At 43.3% G+C, this 15,473-nt stretch overlaps 1 protein-coding gene across 2 annotated transcripts in view; it reads left to right on the top strand.

The window, feature by feature from the left end:
* sbf2 (SET binding factor 2) overlaps nt 1-12,791 on the top strand; it is a 108,062-nt gene extending 95,271 nt beyond the window's left edge. For both annotated transcript variants that reach the window (XM_063475334.1, XM_063475326.1), the window contains 8 exons: nt 736-862; nt 1,158-1,285; nt 6,180-6,404; nt 6,490-6,597; nt 6,712-6,902; nt 8,588-8,675; nt 8,746-8,877; nt 11,385-12,791. In XM_063475334.1, the coding sequence (XP_063331404.1) occupies nt 736-862; nt 1,158-1,285; nt 6,180-6,404; nt 6,490-6,597; nt 6,712-6,902; nt 8,588-8,675; nt 8,746-8,877; nt 11,385-11,483 (1,098 nt within the window). In that variant the 3' untranslated portion in view covers nt 11,484-12,791. The remainder of the gene's footprint in view (nt 1-735; nt 863-1,157; nt 1,286-6,179; nt 6,405-6,489; nt 6,598-6,711; nt 6,903-8,587; nt 8,676-8,745; nt 8,878-11,384) is intronic.
* The last annotated feature ends 2,682 nt before the right edge of the window (nt 12,792-15,473 follow it).

Here is a 15,473-nt window from a genome sequence, read left to right as displayed (position 1 = left end):
CGCGTGTTTCGGCATTTCTTCACATTTTAGTGCGTGTTTACAGCCGCATGTGGAAGATTGCAGTTTTGGGGATTGAGAGTCTCTAGGAAGGCTTGGGTGTGCTTTAGGATTTGGGGGAAGTGGGCTGGGGGCGAGAGGGGGCTCAAGTTAAGAATGAAACACACACACAGATGATTTCCGGAGAACCGGGTCTGTTCTGAAATACTAACTTTTTAGAGAGTGCAGTGGGGTTTTTTTGTGTCTCCTCGGGTCACACAGGCCCACTCCCATACACTTACATCAACACATAGTTTCTGCATTTGTCTTTTGAAACCGAAGGCTTGGCAGCTAAGACAGTTTGGCAGGAACCCGGGGGTCTGGAGGGCTATAAACGAGGGGTGAAGCAGGGGATTCGGACAAGAGCTCAAAATAGAAGTGCCTCATCTCCAAAACAGCTGTTGTTTTTGCCAGCAGACCCAGGTGGCCTCAAATTTTCGACACCGTGATTGGCCACCTCGCACCGCTGGATGGGAACCGTGGAGCAGCAGTCATGCTGGCTCAGTCTGGATTGTGTCTGGCGGCGATGATATCACTGACCTTTGCCCTCACAGAGGCGGGAGAGGTTCTTTCCTGTTTCCGATTGGTCATTTATACACTGGATAGATGCGAAGTCGCTACACGGGGACACGATGCAGCTGTCGCCCACACGCTGACCTCCTTCTAACTGTCTTTATCCATCTTTTCATATCCTTGCAGATTTTGGAGCAGCATCCTCTGGAGTTTGAGTTTAATCAGTATTATCTGAAGTTCCTGGCTTATCATCACATCTCTAACCGCTTCAAGAACTTCCTGTTGGACTCTGACTACGAGCGCTTGGAACACGGTCAGTGTCCTTTAACCAGAGGGGATCTTTTATTTTCTTCTTTATTACACAGAATTATGAACCTATGGTGGTTTCCTTAACAGTCACAACAATTTTATTGATTTGAAAAGATTCTTGGCCCCTCTTCATCAACACCACTTCCCTGGGTAGCAAGATTCTGGCTTTTCTGTCACTGTAAATAAAGGAAACTAGATCTCCGATATGAATGCACACAGCTACCCAGGAAGCTGTTACATCAGTCAAAACAGTAATGGCTTCACATCCTCGTCAGCTTATCCTGTGTGTTTTTTTGCAGGCTTGTTGTTTGAGGATAAGGGTGATAAGCAGGCCCGGAGAGGCATCTGTATCTGGGATTGCATCAACAGGATGCACCGGAGGAGTCCCATCTTCTTCAACTATCTGTACAGCCCCTCTGAGAATGAAGTGAGTGTTTCCTTCAAGTTTCTGTCCTTCGCCTTAACCTATACATCAGGCAGCTACAGCTGATTCGTGCAGCTGTGGATCCAGAGAAGGATGTTTAGTAGCCAGAGCCTTCAGCATGAACATAACATGACTATGAGGACAGCAGTGTCACACACCTGCTCTCCTAAACGTCTGTTTGTGAAGGCCAACCAATCAGAAAAAGTCAAACTGGTCTTAAAAGAAGACGAGCACCGAGTGTAGGCTCATTTTGAACTATGAATCATTTAAAGTATTCGAGGAGGGTCCAGTTAAGCTGGAAAGCTTTAAAATATTTGATTAGGCTACTTAAAAATGTTCTCACCTTACTTTACCATGTAAATCTGGGGTGTCAAACAAACATTAGATAAACAATTAAATGACAGACAGTTCCTGCTTTTTTACTGTCTACTATAGAAATGTATGCTTGTTACAATTGGTTTACATCAGAAACATACATAATTACGGGACAGTGTATGCATGAGCTAACAGAACTTTTTGTGTCAGTTTGCACATTTATTTCTTACAATTTAAGCCCAAAGAGTCGTATTGACACGCTTTTCTTTAACATGTAAAAAAAAAATCTATTTGTTTTTTTGTATATAAAGATACTTCAGTGGGTTAAATGCGTAGTTAAAGTGCTTTACACCAAGAGAAAGGTGAGTTTCACTGGTCTCACCAATTTAAGATCAAAGTGGGCTGAATGTGAAGTAAAATGAGTTTGACATCCCTGATGTAAATGATCAGGATACTTCACCCACTGCAGGATAAAATACTGGTCAGTGATTCCTCTACCTCCACGTGGCATCACACGAACATTGCTCAAGGCTTATTTGCCGTATTGGATTGGATCACAGCCACCAGTTGCTAGGGAACTGTGTATTCTCCAACTGGTTGGCAACGGTTCCTGGAGCAGGTCATCCAAGGTTAGTGGTTCAATCCCTGGCTGCTCCAGTTTGCATGCCAAAGTATTCTTGGGCAATGTACTGAACCCCGAGTTGCTCCATATGCATTTATTGCAGTGTGTGTAAATATTAGATAGAAGGTACTTGGGTTTAGAAATAAAGTGCTTGTATGGATGTGTGTGTAAATAAGATAAAGCATTGTTAGTGCTCATGTGCTGATAGAAAAGCTCTGTGGAAGAACCAGTCCATTTAACACTTTACCATTTACTTTGACAGCAAACGTAAGCAAATCACCCTCAAATCTCAACTGCTTAGGTTGCTAACAGATTGCCACAATTGCCTGTAGTTTTTCATGTTTGTCTGCCAATAAACGTTAACTACTAGCCGAGCAAGCGCGATGCAAACAAGAAATGTTACATGGAATGGGTTTTATATAGCACTTTATACAGCTTGCCTCCTTTATTCGAGCACTTTTTAAGCCTAAGTGCTTTCTATCTAACAGTCACACTCCATTGAATGCATGTGAGATCAATTTGGGGTTCAGTATGGCCCCAGGAAACTTATTAATACAGACTGGAGCAGCAACCAGGGATCAAACCACCAACAACCTTCCAATTAGTAGATGACCTGCTCTACGTCCTGAGCAACAGCCGCCCCAAATGGAGAAGGTTTGCCTTCAAACTAAAAGTTGCTCCTCAGTGCTGCAGCCAACATGTTTTTACTTTGAAGTCAAATAGTCTCCATTCCTGGTTTGTGTCACAGTTTTCATAGTTTCAGGTCGGAGAGCAGCTGGGGACGGTGTTTGTAGACAAGTCCGTCACTTCGTGCAAACTAAGATGGCAGCAGGGTGCAAGAAGCCAAACCAATCACAAGGAGGTTTTTGCCAGCTGTTTGTGGAATACATGTTTTTCCCTGGTGACATTCAGTTGCTAAGGGGCTGCAGGGCTGCATGTCTGGTGCTTTAGAATCGTTTTCCCAGCATTTTCTCAGCAACCAGATGCTTGTAGACGAGTCTGTAGTCCTGTGACTGGGGCCTTGTTCCCTTAATGGACTGATGGAAAATGTTGGAAAGCTACTGTCACATGTAAGCAAAACTTTAATCGGTAACTATGGTATTGTTGACCTTTAGTTTATATTTTCTTCAGAGACTGATAGAAAAACAAAGTTCCTGTAAATGATGTGACACACTGAGAACTGGATCAGATCTCCTCACCAAAGAAATCCTTGTCATCTGTAGGTCTGTGGTTACACCACATGCAAACATAAATATACAAAAATAAGATGAGGATTAGTGTTTCAAGGTTGAACGGCATTAATAATAAAATTCTGCCGTGTAGCTGACTGAAAACAAATGTTCCAGCCAAATCCTGAGTACTCACGGCAAATCATTCGCCTGTCCTATCTTGTAGCCTGTGCACTGATCAAACATGTTTACAATGATATTTTATTTTTAAAGTACGCAACGCTCAAACGTGCTACACTTGGATGTTTTGGCTCCTCCGAGCTGAATGATTTATTGTCAGAGTTTGAGGCTAAAACACTGAGTTCATTTCATCTGCGGAAAGTGGAACGTTTCTTTGCCGTCACCATCGCTAGCTCAAGGCGCCAACGTGAAAGGATCATTTTAATTTCACAACTGCCTGAAGCCTGGACTGCAGTCAGTAGACACCAAGAAAGCTTCATAGTCCAACATTTTCGCTGATGAAGGTTGATTTTCACACCTAAAATATGTTTAGTTTAGTTGTGTTCACTTAAAGCTCATGGGGTATTGCCGTCAACCTGCCGGGTAGGCGGGCAGATGAAATTAGCGACCCACATCAGTTTGAAATTCATACCATCTGTGTATCTACCAGGAAGCTAAGGGACACCACTGGTGGTTACACTATGTACCTCCATCCTGCTCTCATTGACAGTGACAGGTTAGAGTCTGGGTGTGGATGTCATGGTGATTTGTCATCTTCTCAATGAATAAAACTTTTTAAAGATGCTCTGTTTATAGAGAAACATTCATAGCATCTACACCTGGAATGGGGTGTCATGAAAAGACGCTCCTCCTCCCAGAGGATTGGTCAAAATTTAATTAAATTTGTACACAATGGGTCTTCATTCAAACTGTACTACTTCCTTTTCTAGACAGTTTTCCAAGAAGCTACACCTCCTGCTCGAGTATCGGTCAGATTTGAGTAAAACTTGCGCACGCCTAATAGGTCTTCACCCACATTGTTCCTGAGGTGAATGTCATGTGTCGTTTTAATGGGGATAACCAGTCTGATGACCTGGTTTTCAGCTTTTGGTCTGCTTCCTGTGCTTGGTCTGAAAGTCTGTCTGAAACAAAGTGAATCAGGGTGAAAACATTTCTTTGTTTTTCTCGTCGGACCAAAGGTTGGCTGTTCACACCTGTTTTGGGTTTTTTTCTTTTGTTTTATCTCCAAAAGTCTGGACCAGATGAGATAAAGTTCAGCAAAGAATTTGTTTCAGACATTTTTTTAATATAAATCTTGGAAACTGACTTTTCACTAATCTTTAAAGAAGAACCTAATATATGACCAAGAATTTGGTTACAGTGGCCAACATAAGTTTGAAGTTGACACTTATTAACTACAGAGACTGAACAGTCAGATTATTTTGTTTATCATTTGCTGATTTTGATCTCAAGTTGAGTATCATCATAGGAAAGCACCAAGGAGACAGTCATTACACATTGTGTTGCCACAGTAGATTGTTGGACTTTCCAGGGTCAGCATACTGCTGCGTATCCAGACTTCATACAAACTAAACTGAATAACAAAGCACACAAGTCGAGTTTTAGCAGCGCTATGTTGGCTTCAAGTATCCTACAGAGTTGATTTAAAAATCCTCCCACATGTATATTAAATCCTAAATGGTCTTGAATCTTCTTTAATCTCTGAAAGTCCTGCACCACTAACCTGTCAGTGATGCAGCTTTCCTAGGCTACATCCACACTAATGCGTTTTCAAACAAAAACGCATCGTTTTCTCTCCGTTTTGACCTCCCGTCCACACTGAGACGGCGTTTTCCTCAAGGAAAAACGCAGCGTTTTGGAAACGCTCTCAAAAACGAATGCATTTCAAAACGGAGCTGTCCCGTCGCAGTGTGGACACTCGAAAACGCATTTTAGTCATGTGATGTAGTCATGTGACCAATTAAACAAAGATAGCGGAGGGCATTATACAGCAGTTGTTTTGATTGCTCTGAATTTTGACAGCCCTAAAAAAGATTAATATCAGTTTGTACATGCGCCAGATAGCTTTTCTTCAAATTCCTTAATCCTCACTCGCTTTTGCGCATGCGCAGGACTGGAACGTAGGCGTTTTCGGTCGTTTCAATGTGGACGCACGACTCTGTGAAAATGACTGAAAACGCTAGTGTGGACGCGGAACGTTTTCAGACGAAAACTCCGTTTTCAAATCTATCCGGGCTAGTGTGGACGTAGACCTAGTTTATGCCCACAAACTCTGGAACAGAGGGAAGCAAACTCTACTGATAATTTCTAGAACCTCTTAAAAAAAAACATGAAAGGCTGATGGGGAATTGTTGTCGCACCAACAGGCGAGCTGCTGGTGCAGACACCCAAGTTTATGAAGACAATAACTTGATCTCAGATAAGTTGAAATCTCAGTGGCCTTTAGCTTGAGGTTTTCTGAAATTACCTAGAATTTTTGAATTCATACCATAGTTGCATCAGCTGGGAGGCTGAAGGGTAGCACTGGTGGCTGTACTTACTGAGTGCTTTTTTTATTTTTCTAGGCCTAAGTGCTTTTCTAACCTAACATTCACACACTCACAGTCCAATCAATGCATCTTGGTGTGCTTTGGCATGCTGGACTGGGATAAAACAACCAAATTCGTTCGATTAGTAGCCAACCCTATAGACAAACTATACAAATAAAACTGAATTAGATTAAAGAATTAGATTAAATTCTCCTTAAAACCATGTAATGTCTGTGTTTCAGGTGATCCTGAAGCCTTCTATCAGCATCCTCAGCCTGAATAAATGGGACTTCTTCACAGAGGAGACCCTGTCGACTGGGCCGTGTTACGACTGGAGGACGATGGCTGTGAGGGTGGAGAGCTCGGAGGAGCTGCACACCATCTCCAACAGCAAGAGGAGGATTGTCTGGCCGTGTTACAGCAGCGTGAGCCGCGCCCAGCCGGACGCCATCACCAAGCTTCTCACTGTAAGAGACCCCAGCTTTTGTTTAAAATGTTTGTTCTGTTTGTCATTTTGTGGGTAACTTTACTCGGCTCTTCTTTGTGCTGCAGGACATCGAGAGGTTAGAGAGCGAGCTTAACCAGGTCCCGGAAAAATGGCAGACAACTCTGGAAAGAGTCAGAATGAGCATTCAGGAGGACCTCAAGCAAGAGGGAAATGTGCGTGCTGGAGGAGTCTTTATGACATGTTATGATTGAAAATAGAAGGGCAGTCATATGCTTTGCATTTGTTTAATTGTCTAAATATTTCTTTTCTTTTTTGTTCGTGTGTAGCTCTGTAAGGACTCGCTGTCCATCTCAGGCCTCATTTCCACACCTAACCTGCAGGCCTTCCAGCGGCGCTCCATGCTGCACCTGCCAGACAGCGCTCTGGTAGAGGACCACAGCAACGCCACAGCCAATGGGATCAACCGCCGCGCCGCAACACTTTACAACCAGTTCACCCCCAAGAACGAGGAGAACAGGTGGGTCGTGAACTTCCTGATTTCCGGAACAAATTAGAAGTCCACATTTGTTTCGCTGACAAGCTGTTGCCGAGGGGCCAGTCCAGTTTTGGAAAATGAGTCAGCGCTCTGGTATGCTGTGTGTCATATTTTGTGAGAATTGTCTGTACTCTATTAAACTCTGGGTGTGTAGTTTTACAATTACTGTGAGGTTAAAGTACAGTCTTTTGGCTCCAATATCTGGATGGTTTCCTGAGGTGGACACACGGTCATTAAAATCTACTTTATGTTTAAAAAAATGAGTATATTTTCAGTGTAATACGTGCTCCTCCTGATTCAAATAATGTTCGGACAGGCTAAAGTTTTAACAGATGAAGCAAGTAAATCAGAAACCAGATATTACTTATCAGTGAGCATTTTCCATGTTTCATCACCTTCTCATTGCATCCAAATCACAAAACATGGCCTACATTATTCTGATGTCTCGTAGCACTTCAACCTTTAAACCTCTGTGGACACAAAAAGCAAAGCAGGTTGTTGCTTTGCATTAAGCTGATTATCTAAACAACAGCATTTAAAATTGTGTCGTAGCTTCAAGAAAGCTCCAACGTACCCAGTAGAGCTGGTCGCAATCACTCCTAACAATCGAGTGATTCCACCCGACGTGCTTTAAGCGAAATTTGTGGTCCCACAAATTTATCCACTTTTCAGCAGGACAGAGGGTGGAGAGGGGTTTTCGCCCACCCGAGATCCTGACTGCGCGTTGCTGGAAGCTAGTGCCGAACACAGCAGGATAGCAGAGTTCACCGGGAACGGGAGAACCGCAAAAACAAAACAACGATCAAAAAATAAAACACGAAAAGCACAGACAGTGGCTGCAGTGACACCATTCATTGTTTTTAACACAGCCCTCCTACATGGTTGGCTGTTAGACCAACAACAACACGAGCAACAGTGGACCACAGACCGTTTGTAGCACATATTTGAACATTGCCTCCATCTGACATCAGAGCTCACTGCAGGCGGTCCCCAGAGTGGACTGGACAGAGGTCGCTCTCCCACTGCTCGAGCATAAAGTCCTCTTTACTCTGCTTTGCTAAAAATATGCGCAACGACTATTTTTGATGGAAGCTGCGTCAGGCGGACAGGAAGTGAGAGACAAAAACAGTGAAAATCATAAATAAAACACTGAATTTTCACTGCAAGGCTTCAGGTATCATGTTCCCTGGTGCCCTGGCAACTGCCCTGAGTGAACCGTATTCACAAACTACACATCACATAAACGTGGAGGCCACTGAAGTCAGCATATGGTTTCATTTATAAGTTCATGTGTAGTGGAAGATAGCAAATTCATGAACAGATGACAACGAGGATGAGGAGAAAGGGTGCCAACTTTTTTGTTGCGGCTTTTTGTGAAGCAGCGTGTGCTACTTCTGTCGGAGATATGTGCGGAGTTGGAGCCAGGAGTGGTGGCTAATGCAGACTTCATCCAAAATTTCATGACTACCTCTGTCAGTTGCTCTCCTTGGGACTCTGATTTATAACCGCATGTGGAATCGATTAAATTCACAATTAAAAAATAGTTTTTGTGATTTCTGCTTTTAAGACTAATGCGAGGTTAAAATTCAAAGGTGATCCGCAAACAGTGCTGGGATTGGTCTTGAATAGATACATAACATCCAAACTTATAACTGTTATTTTTGTAGGTCTTATGAGGGCGTCCTGTATAAACGTGGAGCACTGCTGAAAGGTTGGAAGCCTCGCTGGTTCGTGTTGGACATTACAAAACACCAGGTGAGCAGATTGCACTACCCTGCTGTAGTCTGAGTGACCGGTTGCAGGTTTAACGGTCTCGTCTTTGCAGATGAGGTACTACGACACCGGGGAGGACACGAACTGCAGAGGCCACATCGATCTAGCAGAGGTGGAGTCCGTGATGACGGCCGCACCCACTATAGGAGCTCCAAAGCACATCAGTGAAAAGGCTTTCTTTGATGTAAGTACACATTTCTTCACTGGTCTACAGATTATATTTTATCTGGAAGTTGTTTTTATATTATACAATTGGATTAATATGGTCTTGCATAGAGTGTTGCATTATGGGTGTCGGTATTTTCCCCAAATGTTTAATAGAAAAAAAAAACCTTAAAAACTCTTATACTTGACGTGAGTTCGCTGCCTGCACTGCAGCATGTCCTAGAGGCTTTAGTCTGATTCCCTCCTGAATGACTGAGCTCCTACTGCTGTCACTAAGGGAGAGCTACGCCATCCACAATATTATTCTTTCGGTCGCTACTCAGAGATTGAGACCAGGTGAGGGTAGGAACGTACAGTGAGGAAAATAGCTTTTTGATCCCATCGTGAATTTCAGGGAAGTTTGCTCACTTGTGAAGAAAGCTGGTCCATCCGTCCATTTTCTAGCCAGAAACATCCAGAAAAAAAACACCTTACATAAAGTAATGCATCGATTTGCACGTCATCGAGAGAAATAAGTATTTGATCCCCAACAATCCAGCAGGAATTCTGTAAACATGTTTTAAAATGTGCGCTAAATTGGGATGAAAATTTGTGACATTGTTAAGATAAGATAAGATAAGATAACCTTTATTAGTCCCACACGTGGGAAATTTGTTTTGTCACAGCAGGAAGTGGACAGTGCAAAAGTTATGAAGGACAATTAGAATAAAATAAAATAAGAATAAATACAGTACACAACTGTACAGAATAGAATAAAAATAGAATACTATATACAGTAGAATAAAATATACAATAGGATAAAAATAGAATACAAATGCTATATACAACAGAGTGAAAAATACAACGGTGCCAGAAAGATTATTGCACATTTGTGTTATTGCACATTTGTGGATGTGTGTGTATGATCAGTTAAAGTCTTTGTTGTGGAGTCTGACAGCAGTGGGGAGGAAAGACCTGCGAAATCTCTCCGTCCCACACCGTGGGTGCCGCAGTCTCCCACTGAAGGAGCTGCTCAGTGCTGTCACAGTCTCATGCATGGGGTGGGAGATGTTGTCCAGCAGGGATGACAGCTTAGCCACCATTCTCCTGTCACTCACAACCTCCACTGGGTCCAGAGGGCATCCTAGAACAGAGCTGGCCCTTCGGATCAGCCTGTTCAGTCTCTTCCTGTCCCCAGCAGAGATGCTGCCACCCCAGCAGACCACACCATAAAAGATGGCTGAGGCCACCACAGAGTCATAGAAGGTCTTCAGGAGTGGGCCCTCCACTCCAAACGACCTGAGTCTCCGCAGCAGGTACAGCCTGCTCTGCCCTTTCCTGTAGAGGGCGTCTGAGTTATGAGTCCAGTCCAGTTTGTTGTTCAGATGAACACCAAGGTACCTGTAGCTGTCCACAGTCTCAATGTCCATACCTTGGATGTTCAGTGGTTGCAGTGGAGGATGTTTGTGCCTGCGGAAGTCTACCACCAGCTCCTTGGTTTTACTGGCATTGATCTGGAGGTAGTTCAGCTGGCACCAGTCCACAAAGTCCTGAGTCAGTCCTCTGTACTCCTTGTCGTCCCCATCAGTGATGAGGCCGACTATAGCAGAGTCATCAGAGAACTTCTGCAGGAAGCACAGGGTGGAGTTGTGGGAGAAGTCTGCAGTGTAGATGGTGAAGAGGAACGGAGCCAGAACCGTTCCCTGTGGGGCCCCCGTACTGCAGACGACCCTGTCCGACACACAGCCCTGAGTCCTCACATACTGTGGTCGGTCGGTGAGGTAGTCCAAAATCCAGGTAGTGAGGTGATGGTCCACTCCAGAGTTCTCCAGCTTGTCCTTCAGAACCGAGGGAAGAATAGTGTTGAAGGCACTGGAGAAATCAAAGAACATGATTCTCACAGTGCTCCCAGCGGTCTCCAGGTGAGCGAGGGAGCGATGTAGGAGGTGAATGACGGCATCATCCGCTCCAATGCCAGGCTGGTAGGCAAACTGAAGTGGGTCCAGTGATGAGCTCACAAGGCGCCGAAGCTGAGCCAGGACCAGCCGCTCCAGGGTCTTCATCAGGTGGGATGTCAGAGCCACCGGCCTGTAGCTGTTGAGGTCCTTGGGGCGTGAAGTCTTTGGCACTGGTACAACACAGGAGGTTTTCCAGAGCTGTGGGACTCTTCCCAGCCTCAGGCTCAGGTTGAAGAGGTGCTCCATCACACCACACAGTTGGTCCGCGCAGGACCTGACGACCCTCGAGCTGATGCCATCTGGACCCGCTGCCTTCTTGCCATTAATCCTCCTCAGTTCCCTCCTAACCTGGGTGGTTGAGAGAGACAGGCTGGAGCCTTGTGTTGATTGTGTATTGGATGCTGTTGTTGGGGGTGGGGAGGAGTGAGCAGGGTGAATAGAGGAGGTGTGAAGTGTCTGAGGTGTCAGAGGTGGAACAGCAGCAGTGGGGGTGGTTGAGTCTGCAGCCGATGTTGGAGACTGCCTCAGTTCCATGTTGCACTTTTTGCTGCCATTTAACCTTTTGTCCTTTCACCCATTTGCCCTGTAGCTGAAGACCAGCAAGAGAGTCTACAACTTCTGTGCCTCAGATGCTCCCAGCGCTCAAGTGTGGATAGACAAGATCCAGAACTGCATCTCTGATGCGTGAAGTAAACATTACATCACCGACATCAGAGGTAGCACCGGGCGGTCGAGAGCAGACGCAACAGCCGCTATATCCAACTTTTAGATGTCTTTAATTTTGGGGACCAAACAGTGAATTAAGTGCCTGGTAGTGGAGGATGGATAATCTCCATCCATCTATCTGCCTGTTACTTAGCAACCTGTCATCACTCCACAGGTGAGCTTCAGTTGGAATCGGGTGACCAAATTTGCCTCTGCTGTCAGCGTGCCCCACTCCCACCCCCCTGACAGGGATAAAGTAAACATAAGCTGAGGTTTTAGGGGACTGCACTACCAAGGACATGTTATCCTGTTCTAGATCTACATAGATCAAAGCAATATCACTGGCCAATCAAACTGTGGGTTCAGTTTTTGACTTAAAAACATAAAAAAACATAAAAAAAAAAAAAAAAGCTTGTAAAAGAATTTCTATCATATTTTACTACGAGGAAAAAGTTATTGCTGCTTACATAAACGTATGAACCGCCAAAAACTCAGAGATTTTTAATGCACAACATTAAAAAGCAATTTGTTTGCACTTAGCGCTAACGTATGCACTCTTCATCAAATATAGACTTTCTGACAGATGCGGACAGCGAGGCTAAAGGCATTACTTGGCAATGTGCATGTGTCGTTTCCTCGTGACAGATTAAATGGAAAGAATTTGCACAGTGAGCTCAAAGGAGTTACCTGAGATATTTTGTTTTGTTTTAATTTAAAAATGTGACGTTTCCTCTGTTTTGTCGAATGTTCATTGACTTCTGGTTTAACACTTTTGTCTTGTGTAATGTAAATTATTATTTTTATTAAAAGTGTAACTGTGTAAGTGTGGTGGCGTTACGTTCTCCTGTAAATACCTACATGACATGTTGTTTTATATACTGTATGTACTGAACATAAGTATACTTTTTCTAACTTTAATTCTAATGTGACTGACTTTTTCTTTTTCTTTTTTTCTTCAATGTGTTACTGGTGCACAAAAACCCCCGAGTGGCCTGTTCTTTGTTTGTGGTGACATGTTTTTCTGAAAATGAAATGGACATTGTTGTTGTTGTTGTTCGGACAGGCTCTGTGTCTTTTAAGGGCTTTTTAAAGAATATATATCATGTAGGACGTGATGGTTTTCAGAGTTTATCGTCCCATCTGTCCTCTGTTTATGCAGCCTTCACAGTTTCATTACAAAATAAGAAAAACACAAACTATTCAGCCATATCAGCGGCGTTACTGTATCTTTGTACCATGTTTTGTGGTTACGCTATTTTTTTTGGAAATAAATCAAACATACTTGAAACTACCTGTTCCTTTTGTGCTCATATATTTTTCTACCTAGTGATGAAGTAAAGGCAGGATTAAATGATGACCATTTCTAATTTTGAACTTCCTAATCTGAACATGTGCGCGAGATTAGTGGGGCCTTAAAATGGCCCTGGCGATTCTAGAGTCTATTGGGGCCCTAGGGAAAATTCACAGATGGCCCCTGCAGCCAGTGTTTTATCACCAATATCTCTTAATATAGGAACTTGTTTGAAGACGGTGAATCTTGAAACTAGAGAATTTTCACTTCTTCATTGGCAGATTTTTTTCACTTTAATACAAGATATTTTACCTTGAAATAAGTGAAAAAAAATGAAACAAGTGAAAATTCTCTAGTTTCAAGATTCACTGTCTTCAAACAAGTTCCTGTATAGTACTGGAATGTTACTTTGTAGCTAATTTTGTCTTATTTTAAGTGTAATGAGATCTTGTGACTAGAAATAAGACAAATATACTTGGTAAGATTTGGGGTTTTTGCAGTGTGAGGAGTTGCATGGGATCAAATTAGCTGATGAATCCTCTCGCCCTATCAAAGCTAAGCAGAAGATGATGGCTAGATAGTAAAAGTCATGGTATTCGAGTGTCTCTTTCAGCATTATATTTAATAGTAATTATCCACTCCACTCACTGCTGTGTTGCTTTTGTTCTCCTCTTTTTCCTTCTGTCTTTCTTCAGTCCCAGTAGGATAACTCGTCTTCATTTTCACAGAACGGCTTTCACTGTTGTCATTAGGTCTGTTTAAACAGAATCATTCACGCTACTTTCAGCTGGAGAGAGTGCAGTCAGGTGGGGCCCCCTTGAAGGGAGTCAGGTTTCTCCTATTTGTGCAATATGCAGACTTTGCACTAGTTTAAACTTTGTTAACCCCATGCCCCTTAGATTTCAAGCAGTTGCCTGCCTTGTCTGGATGGGAAGTGGTGCCTCTGGGACTGGTGAAAAAAATAAAAAATAAATAGAAACTCACCCTGAGTAATCCCAGAGTCTTGCCAAAAATGAATGTATGAACTAGGCACCCACATTGGCTCAGGTACACTTGGCCTCGAGCTGAGGCTGTCAGCAAAAGGTCACAATCAACTGCAATTTCCAAGAGGAGCACATTTAACTCTCTGTAAGCTCATCTTATTAGTCTTTTTGTTTTGTTTATTTGTTTGATTTTATTATTTGCATCATTATCTGAGTGGGTATTATGCTGAGGCGAACAGGAGGTGGAGGCCAGGTTATTGAACCGCAGGAGAAGAAGGAGGAGTGGAAAATGAAAAGGAACAGGGAAACACCCAGGAGACCCCAAAGAGTGCTGAAGACCCGGGGCCAAAATCTCGATGACAACTGTGTTTCCACGCAAGCAGAGGGAAGACTGAGTGCCCACAGCCAAATGGGGGTATTTCTTTACCAATGTAATACAATTTTTTTGAATTATGGATATGTTTGCACTGAATCAAGGTGACATTGTAGTAAATAGACAAACTCCAATCTGTGCATCAGGAGCAGCTAAGGCTTCAGTATCTTGCTCAAAGTACTTTGATACGCAGGTTGGATCTCACATAGAAACCTCTGAGCCCTGACTGCTCCTAATTGCCAGCAGGGGCATTTTTGTTTTGTTTTGTCAGGGTCTTAGGACGTCGAAGAGGAAAATAATGTTTTAAATCAAGTGGTTTATGTGTAACCATGGAGTAAAGTGAGTCAGAGCCTTTTGATTTACTTCAGCCAGATTCTTTTCACCCCATGTTAAAAAAAAAAAAAAAGTGTTTTTTTTGTTATTTTGTTCCAGACTCCCGAAGCTCTCCTTTCCTCTTTTTCCTTTCCCCTCACTCACCAGCCAGTCGAAGCAGATGGCAGCCCCACCATGAGTCTGGCTCTGCCAGTTTTTTATTCTTAAAAGGGAGTTCTTCCTTCCCAGTGTCGCCAAGTGCTGGCTCATAGGGGATCGTCTGGTTGTTAGAGCTCCCACTCTAATCATGTCAGGTCAGATATAAATCGCCTGCCATTTTTTTTTATGTCTCCTCACATTTACACCATCCATCTGTCATAAGTGCCCGAAAAACAATGACTCAGAGTTTACTTTATTGTGTAACTGTTTTGTATTCTCAGACAATGTTTACCAAAGGAATATTTTTGGGTTTATATGTAGAAGCTAAGCAGCCAGCAGAGTAAGACTGGATTGTCTGCCATCTGCTAGCTAGTGATGATTTCTCTGTTAGCTGAAGCTCATATTTATCTGGATTACAGCTGAAAAAAAGAAAGGTCAAACTTTCCCCTCACAGGATTCCTGCGAGAAAGCATCCCCTCTCCGAAAAGAACATGGCAGCACAATTTAAGTTTGCAAAGTTGCATCTCAGCAAACCACAAGTCTTCTGGGACAATGTCCTTTGGATAGACACGACCAAAATTGAGACGTCTGGTCGTCATGCACAGTGTATTGCACAGAGAACCAAATACACCAGTACAAACACCTCATACAAATCTACAAGCATGATAATGGAGAGTGGAGGATTTGGGGCTTGTTTTACAGCCACAGGACTTCGGCACCTTGCCGTCATTGAGTCGACTGAGAACTACTCTTTATTTAAAGCATCCGGGAGTCAAATGTGAGGCAATCTGTCTGACTGCTACTGCTGGTCTGAACTGAGTTATGCAACAGCAGCAAATCTACAACAGAATGGCT

The sequence above is a fragment of the Pelmatolapia mariae genome, linkage group LG1 (assembly GCF_036321145.2).
Source record: "Pelmatolapia mariae isolate MD_Pm_ZW linkage group LG1, Pm_UMD_F_2, whole genome shotgun sequence".
Lineage (NCBI taxonomy): Eukaryota > Metazoa > Chordata > Actinopteri > Cichliformes > Cichlidae > Pelmatolapia > Pelmatolapia mariae.
Note: the sequence above shows the minus strand (reverse complement) of the source record. Positions and strands in the feature narration are given on the sequence as shown.